The sequence below is a fragment of the Megascapheus bottae genome, chromosome 16 (assembly GCF_031878675.1).
Source record: "Megascapheus bottae isolate mThoBot1 chromosome 16, mThoBot2.hap1, whole genome shotgun sequence".
NCBI classification, from domain to species: Eukaryota; Metazoa; Chordata; class Mammalia; order Rodentia; family Geomyidae; genus Megascapheus; species Megascapheus bottae.
In genome coordinates this window covers 20,515,275-20,528,777 of record NC_143524.1, presented here as the reverse complement: position 1 = coordinate 20,528,777, position 13,503 = coordinate 20,515,275, and the positions used below count along the sequence as shown (strand labels likewise).

General features: G+C 37.8%; 1 protein-coding gene and 1 non-coding gene across 2 annotated transcripts in view; both read left to right on the top strand.

The window, feature by feature from the left end:
• The first annotated feature begins 212 nt into the window (after nucleotides 1-212).
• Pdhx (pyruvate dehydrogenase complex component X) overlaps nucleotides 213-13,503 on the top strand; it is a 45,186-nt gene continuing 31,895 nt past the window's right edge. The window contains exons 1-2 of the mRNA XM_090347889.1: nucleotides 213-385; nucleotides 12,592-12,672. Of these exons, the coding sequence (XP_090204015.1) occupies nucleotides 226-385; nucleotides 12,592-12,672 (241 nt within the window). The 5' untranslated portion in view covers nucleotides 213-225. The remainder of the gene's footprint in view (nucleotides 386-12,591; nucleotides 12,673-13,503) is intronic.
• LOC150052978 (small nucleolar RNA SNORA62/SNORA6 family) lies at nucleotides 5,805-5,952 on the top strand. The gene has a single exon (XR_016538213.1). It is a non-coding gene; the product is annotated as a small nucleolar RNA SNORA62/SNORA6 family (small nucleolar RNA).

Here is a 13,503-nt window from a genome sequence, read left to right as displayed (position 1 = left end):
GGGGCGGAGGCGGAGGGGGGTGTGGTCTGAGAGGACCTCTCCCATTGGTTGAGGCTGCGGCGCTGCCCAGGGGGCGGTGCCAGGAAGGCTAATTCACGATACCTAAAGGCAAAGTGGGAGGGCCGGATGGGGGGAACCTGATCACCCACAGGAGGCGGGGCTTAGAAGGACCTTGAAGTTGGTGAACAGGCTTTGCTGTGGGCAGCCCCGGAGAAAGCCGGGAAGATGGCGGCCTCCTGGAGGCTGCGGTGCAACCCTCCGCTGCTGCGCTACCTCCTGGGCCTCGGCAGCCGGCGAAGCGTGGGGTTAGCTAGGGCTCCTGCTGTGTCGCCTGTCAGCCATGGGACTAGCTGGAGAGGGCTTCACAGCTCGCAGTGGCGGTGGGGTGAGTGTCCCGTGTCTCCACGCAGCTGAGCCATGGGCCCGAGGCAGGGCATCTCTGACTGGGGGCCTGGGGTCTGGTGGTGCAGGTGCCCGGTGTCTCCACGTGGCTCCGTTCCCTTTCTCCCGAGGAGAAGGCTGACGACTTTTCCACAGGCGTGCGACACAGAGCTGTCACCACCCAGGAGAGGCCCCTTCAGGCCCCGGCTTCTCTGTGACCTTGCCTCGGAAGATTGGACAATTTCTTAGGCACCCTGAGCTCCATTTTTCAACGTCGGTCTCTCAGGCGTTCTCCATTGCTTCTCAGATTGCTCTAACGTTGTCAGATATCCGCGGCGGGGGGAGAAAAAAAATCCCCCAGGTTGTTTAAATTCAAAAGCCTTTATTCATTCCCTAGGCCTGTCCCTAAGTGGGTGATCAAAGATCTTTGAGGCCAGTTGGGTTGCTACCCCTGCCCTTCCCCATGACAAGTAATTTCAAAGATTTGCTTTTGCAAATAACTGTGGCATCACAGACATAGCCTGGGAAATATTTCAAATAAAACAGTCACTTAATAGAAATTAGCCGGGCGCCGGTGGCTCATGTCTGCAATCCTAGCTACTCAAGAGGCTGAGGTCTGAGGATGGTGGTTCTAAGCCAGCTCCGGTAGAAAAGTCCGAGGGATTCTAGCGCTGTGGCTAAACCTGTAAAGTGCTAGCCTTGAACAAAAGCAGCACAGGGACAACGCCCAGGCCCAGAGTTCAAGCCCCATGACCGACTAGAGAGAGACAGACAGACAGACAAAGAAGGGTGGGAGAGAGAGAAATGAAAGGGAAGGAGAGAAATTGAGGATGAGAATCTTACTAGGTTTGTTGTCGTTTAATAGTGGTAATGGCACCAGAAACAGTTTTTCCAGTGTGTACAGCACAGTATATAAAAAGGCTTGTGGGCATTTTGTTGTTGTTTTTGCCAGTCCTGGGGCTTGACCACAGGGCCTGAGCACTGTCTTTGGGCTTTTCCAAGGCTAGAGCCCTACCACTTGAGCTACTGCACCACTGCTTTTTTTATGTGTATGGTACCGAGGGTCATTGTGCATGCTAGGCAAGCACTCTACCACTAGGCCAAACACCCGACCCTGGGCGTTCTTTTTTACGTGGGGAATCGGGTATAGAAGGTTCAGGTGGGGTCAAATGTTTGTTCAAACATTTTTACTCATCATTCTTAGCAAGCCACAGTAGATTTTAATCTAAAATAATCAAGTGCGAGAGGCACTGTCTACATATTCTTGTGTCTCAGAAAAGAAATAAAAAAACAGAAACAAAAAGTAATGCTTCCATAAAGTCAACGCAGTAAGTTGAATGTTTTGAAGTTACTGAAGATAAGGTGATGAGGGCAATTTAGTTCATTCTTCTCAAGAGTGATGTTTCATGAAGTGCACTGTAGAGTAGTAGTTGTTACTTGTGTATATAGTATTCTCTTTCACTTCTTAGTTATCAAAGATTAACTTTTCCACAGCCACCAGAAATTCTGTCTCAGGTAGAGCTCAGGGATCTGCATTTTACAACTTTAGGTGAGTTTTAATGTTTACTTTGGTGTTGGTGGACAATACTTTGAGACAGAATACCTTAGAAAATCATGAATATTAAAAGCTCTAGTGGTGGGAATAATCTAGGCAAGTTCTTGCCTTGTTTGTAAAATATCCTTCTGAGAACCTTCTAGACTATACAAACTGGATCAGACCAGAACAAACTGGATTGATTGGGACTGGATTGAACGACAACCAACCAGATCAAACTAGCCTACAAAAATGATGCATTTTCAGTTTTCCTTGAAGCCAGGGAAGAGTAAAAAAACAAACAAACAAGCTAAAGACTCCCGCTTTTAGAAATTCATTTGGGTAATTTTTATGCCTTTTCCTTCTTCTATCTTCCTTCTATGTACTTTCCACTATATACAGACAAACACCATGAACAATTTTCCTTTTTTTATATATTTTTATTGTAATTAATAGAAGGGTTACATTATATTCACCAGATAGAAGGTACATTATTTCACAAATATTGATACCCTTTCTCATGTCATGGTCTCCTTTTCCCTCTCCCCCTACCCTTTGCTCATCTTGATTTCCCCCCTTCCCTCTCTTATTTCAAATAACCAATTAAGCATATATAAAATGTATCAGATAACAAGGTGAAATATGGTAACAATATGAGATAACCAAGGGACAGCAAAAGAGATGAGAGATAACATAGTACATTAAGAACAACAATCACTCATTATATGGCTCTTGTTTTTATATCCTGGAGTCCTTTCATTTAGAGTCATACTATATGGCCTTATGTATCTCTGCTAGGAGAGTCTAAAGTTTCTATTGATTATGACAAATGAGGGAAACCATTGAGCCTATGCTCTTTTGAGTCTGGCTTACTTCACTTAAATGATTTTTTCGAAGTCTTTCCATTTCCCTACAAATGGGGCAATATTGTTCTTTCTGACAGCAGCATAGATGTTTTAACATCATCCAAAAGGGAAAGAGTAGTGTATCTCAATATAATCCTACAAAAAATGATTGGTTTGAAATAACAAAAATTCATTGTATTATCTTCCAGTTTTATGTTTGTGTGTTCACATGTGAGCATGGCTGCAGCTGGTATTCTACCATTCCAGCCATGCCTCCAGATGGCATTTTTGGCTAGTTGTTTAAAGACAGAATCTCATCAATCTACTTTGATTGATTAATCAAGAAGCTAAGTCATAGATTCCCTAACCTTGAGCACATACTCACAGGAAAAAAAAAAAATGCCATTGAGCAAAAGAGGGCCTTAGACAACAAGTGTGAAGTTAAGAGAAATGGAGCTGGGGATAATAAGAAACATTTATTGAGAGTTTAATATGGACCATACAAAATACAGTCACTTTTCAAAAGCCTATCATCTGTCATCCAAGTTCCCAACCCATCCATGGTGAGGCCATCTTATATTCAGTCCAAAAATGGCTTTGTTGTGTCCACATATTCTTTTTTTTTTTTTGCATTTTTTTATTGCAATTAGTAAAAGGGTTACATGATATTTGCCAGATAGAAGGTGCATTAATTCACGTACATTGATACCCTTTCACATGTCTTGGTACCCATTTCCCTCCCCCCCCACACTCCCCATGTCCACATATTCTTGTATGAACTAATCATTTGTGGATATAGTCAAATACATGGACAGAGGGAACTGAGTTTTTTGTATTTTATATATATTTATATATATATTTTATATATTCATGTGTTTTAATACATGTTAAACATATTCCTTTTCTGAAGAAGTAGTAGAACTCCTTATTAGGTTCATTATCCTTTAAAAACTATAACTAGTAGTAGGCTCACACGCAAACTATCTTGGCAGCCATATTTGACCAGCCCAATTGTTCCCTACCAATGTTTCTTATAATAGAAGAAAGTCCTTTTGTTTACACAGTTTCAGAAATGTATCATTTAGATCATTTGCTACAGTAAATATACTGCCTACCCCTTCCCTGAAAGTCATCACACACTCCATTTCCTTTAGAGATTCTGTTGACTTATATCTAATAGCACATTTTAATATTAGGTAGGTTTTTACTGTAGAATATGTTTCTTCTGAGTGAAATAATCCAAATATTTCAGAAGAGGTTTTGGCTGGCCACGCTGGTTTTCTTGGTATTAAGCCATGAAATCAAAATTCTACATGAATCCCATTCCTGGAACAAAACCATAAAGAAATATCACACCACTTAGTGTAGTAAAAGAAATGGACAGATAAAGGATAGTTGGGTGATTTAGACATTATATATTAAAATGCAAATAAAGGCAAGAAAACAATAAAAAGACATATTAAAATATATTATTATTGGGCTCTGGTGGTTCATTTCTGTAATCCTAGCTAGGGAGACTGAGATTTGAGGATTAAGCCAGTGCGTGCAGGAATATCTATGAGACTCTTATCTCCAGTTAACTACCAGAAAGTCAGTAGTAGAGCTGTGGCTCATGTGGTAGAGCATTAGTCTTGAACAAAAAAGCTCCGAGACAGAGCCAAGGCCTAAGTTCCAGCCCCAGACCATATGTGCACGTGCATGCATGCTTGCATGTGCATGCACACATGTGCGCGTGCGCGCACACACACACACACACACACACACACACACACACACACACACAGTTTATTACTTAGAAGCCTAGTAAAGCGAGAAGTTATATATTTTATCTCCCTCCAGTAGTCGTTACCCTGTATATAACCCAGAATGTTAATGTCTTAAATTGTATATATAACACTGACACTATAGCTATCACAGAAATATTATTTTGCAGTGCATTACTACTAAAATATCTCACTTTGTGAAAGAAAAAAATGAGATATCTACTTATACTGTATACACAGTGAACAAATTCCAGCATGCTGACATAATTCTGCTGGGATCTATAACCGAGTATTCATTGTCTCTCCTTTTCTGCCCCCAAACATTCAATTAATATTATGATAATAATATTAAGATTGCACCTAGAGTTTTTCTGTGCTTAAATTAACAAGCTTTGATATTTAAAAAAGAACTCTAGCACCAAGGCATAAATGAACTCATTATGTTTCCTCAATTTTGATACATAAAACCTTTAAAAGAATGCTTACCTAGCATCTTGTAGGTGGTAGTAAATGGTATCTGTGCTAACTAGTCTTTAGTCGTTTTCCTTCTCCACTCCATTCCTATCATGAAATAATCCCTCAGAAACAAAAATCAGATGATGCCTTGTTTTTCATCTTCTGTGAGGTTGAAAAACCAGATTCTTAGAAAGATCTAGGTACCTTTTCATCTCGGGTCGAATGACTTCTTGAGTCAAACAACCAGAGTGTTTAAAATCTGAAGGCTCATTAATATAGCTCTTTTTCAGGGATTATAGTTCTGACCACACTTCAGGATCCTCAGAGTTTGTTTTGCACATTATAGACTTGTGAATGGTAATGATAAATGCAGACCTTCAAAGAGTTTGATTTTGTGTGTGTATTAAGCCTATTTTAAAAATCCTATTTTCAGGACCGGAAGTTTGGCCTAGTGCTAGAGTGCTTGCCTAGCTTGCATGAAGACCTGAGGAATCCTCGGTACCACATACCAGAAGTAGTGCTGTGGCTCAAGTGGTAGAGCTCCAGCCTTGAGAAAACCCAAGGACAGTGCTCAGGCCCTGAGACCAAGCCCAGGACTGGGAACAACAGCAACAAAAAACAAAAAAACCCACAAAAACCCTGTTATTTTTCAGTGCCTGTATTATAGCATACTGCATGATAGTGCTGTAAGATACTAAGGAGTACTGTAAGGTGTTTCCAGAATAACTTTACTTTTACATTACCCACTTTGCATTGTCACTATATGTTCTCTAGCTAAACTAAGCTACAGTGGCTATATGTATTTCTTGGTATCGAATGTTCCCCTTTGCATACTATTGAAGCTCAGGCGGAGGCCTTTGCTGGCCCGAGACCCCCAGGTGTCGGAAGTGTGCTACACTAAGGGCAGAACTCTGGCAGACCCCACCAGTGCTCAGCTCTGTGACTGGCGTTGATAGTGATTGCTGCCACAGGGCATCTCAGTGTCCAGATACCCCACTGCTTCCACCAGGAAGAGAATGTTCTTCTTACCTGGAATGCAGCTACTTCTCCCCTCTTCCTGTTCTGTTGGCCTTTCGCAGATCTTTTGTAAATTACACCATTGTGCCGTATGTTGTGTGTGTGTGTGTGTGTGTGCGCGTGTGCATGTGAATACACATTAGTGTGTAACATTAACAATGCTGTGCACTGCCAACTACTTCCAGAACATCTTCCTTATCCCACACTGAAATGCTGACCATGAAACAGTATCTCTCATCCTTCCTCCATGCAGGTCATAGAACCCAGTGTTCTTCCTTTATGAATTTCACTATTCTGTGTATCTCACATAAGTGAGGTCATACATTATTTGGTCTTTTGTGTCTGCCTTATTTTACTGGTTTTATCCATTTTGTTTCAGATACTCACATTTCATTTCTTCTAAAGATTAAGACATGCTTCAATCATTATTTTGTTGATCTACTTTTTGGGGACACATTTGAGTTGTTTTCATCTTTTGACTGTTGTAATGGTTGTACACATGTCTATTCAGGTTCCTGCTTCAACTCCTTGCAGGTATATACTTAAAGTGTATTATATGGTAATTTTTTCCCATTATAAATAATCATTTTAAGAGGAATGGAAGCTGCTGCATTTATTACATGCTATGTATAATGGGACAAGTCAACCTTTTAAGCTTAAAAATAATATTTCCCCAAACTGGGATTGATTCCTACCTCAAATATAAAATGGTCTATGTATAGCATTAATGGTAATTATTTTTGTCAGTCATAGGGCTTGAACTCTGGTAATTTTTTAATAGAATTTTTTTTTAGGAATTGCTATATTCCACAACTGCTTGTGTTTTTACATTTACTCCAACAGTGCACCGGATTTTGTTTCACAGCATCCTCACTAACAATTTCTGTTTTTTATTTTTTATAACACCCATCCTAATGAATATTAACTGGTGCTAATGCAGGTTCTTTTTCGATGAACTAAATCTCAGCTCTCATTATTATCTGATGGTCCTAGGCCACTTTTATTTACCACTTCATGTGATGCAATACTTATCATCCCATCTATTGTATCATCATTTTGAGGTTAAGATTCTGTTTGTATTTTTTTTCTCCCCTCCCTAACCCCCCCCCCGCCCCACCCTCCGCCCAGGTCTAGGAGAGCAGGACAGGTGCTCAGTAGACATTTGTCAAAATCCTGATTTGTCTTTTAGTTTTGGTATGACCATCTGGCGGTAAAACATTTGTTAATGATTAATGGGAGTTAATGGACCTTAACTCTGAGCCCAAAGTTAGGTAAAGGAGAGAGGAAAGGGAAGCTTTTCCTCTAAGTTATTCCAGGAAGGACTTACGTTATGCTGCAATATTATAGGATAGTGTGCATTGGGCCAGTCATCTGGATACGTCAGGAGTACATTCCTTTAGTTTTTTCTGTGGCTATCGAAAATAGATAGCTGCAGTATTTGAGACCTGCTGTCTGCTGGAACCCATTGTAATGGCTTTGTTTCTATTTCTTTATGAAAATCTGTTTATGTTACTTTTCTATAGAAGGAGAAACAAAGGCACAAAATAATTAACATGTAGATGGTAGAGCTGCAACTTGAACCTAGGCAATATTCTGTTTGTGGTTATATTTTATGTTTGTTATCATACCATCCAAGGCCCACGAATGGTATTTTTATACAAATTCTCATACATTCATTTCTATTGTTGTCTTAAGCATTTTCAAGTTTTTTTTTTTTTTACCAGTACTAAACCAAACCAAAAACAGAAACAAACTTGAACAAAGAAACTTTACATGAGAAAACACATTAAAATTGTGGTAGCGGTCTGTAAAGCTGATGCTTTTGGATCATTTTGCTTTCTTTCATTCAGCCAGAAGATGGCAGAATTGTTTTATTATAAAGACTTAGTTTATTCTTTGCAGTAGAATAAGAAGTGAGGCATGACTAACCTCTTTCCATATTTGAGAAGAAGAAAATGTTACACTAAGTATTGGTTGGTTATTTACTTTTTCATGTACACTATCTTCATGTCATTATTCTTGTGTACTTTGGGTATAGTGTATAATGGGCTAGAGCATAGTGCTTCTGCTGTACCATGTATAAATTGCTGAATTTCCTTAATTACTTTAATCAGAGTAATGCAGCTTAGATCTGCTTCCTACTAGCCACAAAGCAATTGATAGTGTAAGAGTTTGTTTGTGCTAATTTCTTTCTTAATCCAATTAGTTCTCAAAATGTATTTATTTATCATAAGTTTAACTCTGATATAATTGATTTTGTTGAAGTATATTTCTTTTGTTCTCAGGAAAAAAATACTTTATGACACATGAAATTAGACTTCACGGACCATTTTTTTTAAGTTAGAATTATCCTGTGAGAAAACTGAAGAGCAGATCTGATGAAGTTAGAAATTAAGTGACTTGTCAAATTTACTGATAGATGTGATGATGTTGCTCTTATCAAAAAACAATTGTCATATTTAGTAGGAGGTACTAGGATTTGAACTCTAGGCTTTGCACTTGCTAGGTAGGTGCTTTACCTCTATAAGTCGTGCATGCCTCCAGCCCTTTCTGTTCAGATTATTTTTCAGGTCTTGCATTTATGCTTGAGCCAGCGTGGACTGTGATTCTCCTATTTTTATTTCTTGCATAGCTGAGATGGCAGGTACGTGCCACAATGTCCAGCATTTTATTGACTGAGATGAGGTCTTGAAAACTTTTGCTGGGCTTGCTTAAACTGTGGTCCTCTTGGTCTCTGCTTACCAAGTAGCTTAGATTCCAGGTATGAGCTACAAGCTCAGCCAGCCTTTGTAATCTATGTCATTCTGTTCAGACGAAAGAGGTTAAAACAGTTCTCATGATTTTGTAGGCTGTTTTACTTTTTAAAGTATGTTTAGACATAAACTTCTAGAAATATGCATTACCATGGTCATCTTCACATTTTTTGTACCACTTACCATTGATGTGATAGGATGGCAGATACTAACTTTTAAGGGTTTTTTTTTTTTTTTAGTTCTACTTGAAATAACGTATATATCCAGTTGATCAAAAACCACATTTCCATTTTTTCCTTCCCTTTCCTGAATTCTTACCCACAGTTGTGCCAGTTGACATTAGTAAGAGATAAAATCGGCTCACTTTTCAAGGCTTGTCTGTTTGGCAAGAGAGTTGTGGAACATGCTGCTTGCTGGAATGAGAAGAAAACTAATTTCTAATGATATTATATAGGTGCAGGTTGATCCCATTCAAAAAGGACTAAGAAAGCCCATATTGAATTAATACAGTTGTAACTGCCATAATGGACCGATACTGTGTGCACCACTAGCACTCAGAGCAAGTTTTATGATTATATAATTTTACTTCTTAATGAGAAAAATGCAATGGGCAATGGTCTACATAGTGTTGCAGCCCAAACAAGATATACTAGAATGAAGTATATACTCTTATTAACAAATTAGTATTTGTGTTTTAAAATGATTTTTCTAGCATGCAGATCTGAGGATTGATGGGTTAGTAATCAAAGAACCTAATGAACATTTTGCTCTCCATAGTAAGTTTAGTGTCATCCATCAAAGAATAGTACTGTAAAAAAATGGAGAGGTTTAGATTATCTCTCCTTCATTTCAGAGTAAGTATAGTGATCTATTACAGGATATTTTATTTTATTATTATTATTCACAAAAGCAATTTCAGTTCATCCATGAAGGGTGACTAGATGAGGAATGGCTATGGTTCTTTTTGTTCTGAAAACATGAAACATGTTGAGGTCCTTGATGTTGGGCTTTGAAAAATAATACTTAATAACTGCAGTGACTTCATAAATGATCCTTAATGTCAGGAATAATAGGAATGTGAAGTCCTCTTAGGTGAGAAATTATAATAGAAGATAGAATCATAAAATGAATATGAATTGTATCATGGCAGCTGAACCAAACATAAAAATATTGAAGGGAGACTATTTTGAGAGAATTGGTTTAGTTTTTGTCATAATTTTAATCTAGATTGAGAAAAAGTGTGGTCCATTTATTTTGCTTCTTTAAAGTAGAACTCTATTTGGTAGATTGATATAATATATATATATATATAAAATTATGAAATATCCTGTCTCATAATACCAGGCTTGAACTGTGATAGGAGCAACATATCAAGACTTATTTTTTTAAGTTATATTTTTCAGAAATAGGCTAGCTTTTTTACCATGGCCCTATTTAAAAGGGTGTTTTTCCTTCTCTTTTTACTTTTTATTTTTCAGAAAGCATATTTATCATTGTGAGCTTAAAAATATAAATGTTAACTTTTGAACTGGCTATGCATTCTTCAGGCGAGTGTTTTCATTTGGACTTCTCTAATTCTGGTTGGTCTTAGGGCTTGAGCTCTAGGCCTGGGTACTCTCCCCTGATCTCTTCAGCTCAAGGCTGCTACCCTACCCTTGAGCCAAGTCATGCTTCCCATTTTCTAGAGGTTAATTAGAAATAAGTCTCAGGTCCTTTTGTGCCTGGGCTGGCTTTGAACCTTGATCCTCAGATCTCAGCCTGCTGAGTAGCTAGGGTTATGGGCGTGAGCCACTGTGCCCGGCTAAAATTTCAGCATTTTATAGATTGCAGTATATTGAGTTTCTTTTCTAATATTTTTATATACATATTGTAGTCCATGAGAATTTTACTAAGAAAAATGTGACATTACAAAAACTGTTTCTAGGGGCCGGGAGTTTGGCCCAGTGGTAGTGTGCTTGCCTAGCATGCAAGAAGACCCAGGTTCGAGTCCTCGGTACCACATACATAGAAAAAAAGCTGAAAATAGTGCTGAGGCTCAAGTGGTAGAGCTCTAGCTTTGAGAAAGTCCAAGGACAGTGTTCAGGCCCTGAGCTTAAGCCCAGGACTGGCAAAAAAAAAAAAAAAAAAACAACCTGTTTCTAGTTACAATTAATCCATAGTGAAGGAACACTGAGACATAAATTCAAACAGTATCATCAATAGCCTTGAGAATTAAGCAGGCAGATTCAAATCTGAACATTCAAAATATGAAATGTACTCATTTATTAGTAAACTAGGAATGTTAGCTTGGTGTTTATTTTGGACTCTATCACTGATAATCATACATTTCTATCTTTTAAAGAATTTGATATCAGGCCGGGAGTTTGGCCTAGTGGTTATAGTGCTTGCCTAGCATGCACGAAGACCCGGGTTCGATTCCTTGGTACCACATATATAGAAAAAGCCAGAAGTGGTGCTGAGGCTCAAGTGGTAGAGCTCTAGCCTTGAGAAAGTCCAAGGACAGTGCTCAGGCCCTGAGCTCAAGCCCAGGACTGGCAAAAAAAAAAAAAAAAAAAAGAATTTGATATCAATGGAAAGACAGGAAGATTGGCAGAGATCAGATGGATTACATCTAAATGCTGATGATTAGGTTGGACTGATGCGTGTGGCCTTGTGTGGTTGAACTTCTCAGTACAATCCTACATTTAGGCTTTGGATTTATGGCTTCCTATGGAAAGGAAGTTCTTAAGAACTTTCTTTTAAAAGAAAATGATGACAGGGCTCCAAATGTTTTTCCCTACTTCTTTAGATCAGCATGAAGAACACGTGGAAGTAGACACGGCCTTTTTTTTTTTTTTTTTAACTACGCTTATTCAAAAGGAATGCATATACAGGCATTTTCATAGTAAAATTTTCCAAAGGAAATATTTAACATGTGTGTTAGTTCCTTTCCTTTAACACTAAATGGAAAAAAAAAGAATCTAATTTTGTCCGTGTACACTTTTGCAATACATTAGCTCTACTCCAGTGAATTGCTGTCTGGCTCTTGAGAATTGAATAATCTGAGAGAAGAATACATCTTTTCAAAGACTTCAGGAAATGTAATTTGTTGATATAGTATTTACTAGTATAAGCTTTATGTAAATCATAATATAAAGGATGTGTGCTCTTAGAGTGTAGTCCTGGACATGAGAGTCGGGAAGGACAGAGAGGTGACTATGGAGTGTTTCTTTTTTTGATGACTAATGAAAAGTAGTTATATTTCAGTGATAGTTCTCTCAGATTTGAGATGTACTTTTCACATGACCAAAAGGGATTATAAGGAACAAATCAAAAATTCTTGACACTTTAAATAGCAGGAACCTTTGAATAGTATGCTATTAGAGGAAAATTAAAAGTGTTCAATTTTCTTAAAGTCTGATCTTGATCTTGGATTTTCTGCAGTAGGTTACCAGAACACTGATATGGTTGTTTCTTCATTTCATCATTAGGTTTTTCTTTTGGTTGTTTTACCTGTAAATTCTATCCTTCGTCTAGCTAGCTGTCTGTCTTTCTGTCTTATCTGTCTTGTGAACACAAAAAGGAAAGAAGATGAAATGTAAATCAAAATTTCATTTTCTTTCTATTTTTATATTTTGAAATTCTAGCTTAAAACTTTGCATAGAAGACTGGTGCCGACAGTATTCTTAAAGAGAGTTTCATTAGAAACAGTTAAAATGCTTATTCCATAGTGGTTTATTTTGGATAGCTAATCATTTGGGACAGTCTTACATAGCATTTGGTATTAATTTACTTCTTGATGCCCCTTAGGGCTCAATGTTTGTGTGTTGTGGCTAATTTATTCTTTTTTTTTTTAATTGCAGGTGAGCCTATTAAGATACTAATGCCCTCCTTGTCTCCTACAATGGAGCAAGGGAACATTGTGAAATGGCTGAAGAAGGAAGGTGAGCAAGTGTATGAATAATGCTTGTTGTGATTTGTTATTTGATCATTTTTTTCTTACCCAATTCAGGATATAAATGAAGTAAGTTCTACTTCTTTGCTACTTAATATACGTTTGTTGAGATAGATAAAAACATACTATATTAATAGAACTCACTTTCGGGGTTTGGCCTTTGTCTTTTCTTCTCATTAACATTGAATAATAAAACATTTTCCACAATTTTTAGACCTTTTTCCTAATGTTAATTTCAGTATCATAAATTTGTTACTACCCTTAATTTGTAATGTTATCGTGCTGTTTGTGTGTGTATATGTTTGATTTCTTGGAGGTAGACAAGCTCATTATAAATTTCATTGGAAAGAACATATAAGTAAGAATTATAAGGAAAACCCTCAAAAGAAGAGCCATGAAGGAGAATGACAGCTTACCAAGACATACATTTATAAAAATAAACCTCTGATAGATGCTTTAAAAGATAAATGAAAGCCAGGTATTTGTAGCATACTTGTAATCCTAACTACTTGGAAGTTGATTCCCAGAGGATAATGATGGAAAACTAGCCCGTACAGAAAATTATGTGAGTCTTCCATTTTCAATTAATCAGCAAAATACATGGCTCAAGTGATAGGAATATTAGCTATGAGCAAGAAAGTTGATGGAGAGCAGGAGTTAAGGCCCTAGCATTGGCATGCACACGTGCATAGACACACAGACACATCACAGATACACACACACACACAAGAAAAAAAATGTAATTAATAAATAAGTAGACTTGACCTAAATAGAAAATGCAGAAGCAAATGTTATAGGTATAGACAAACTACCATGTGCC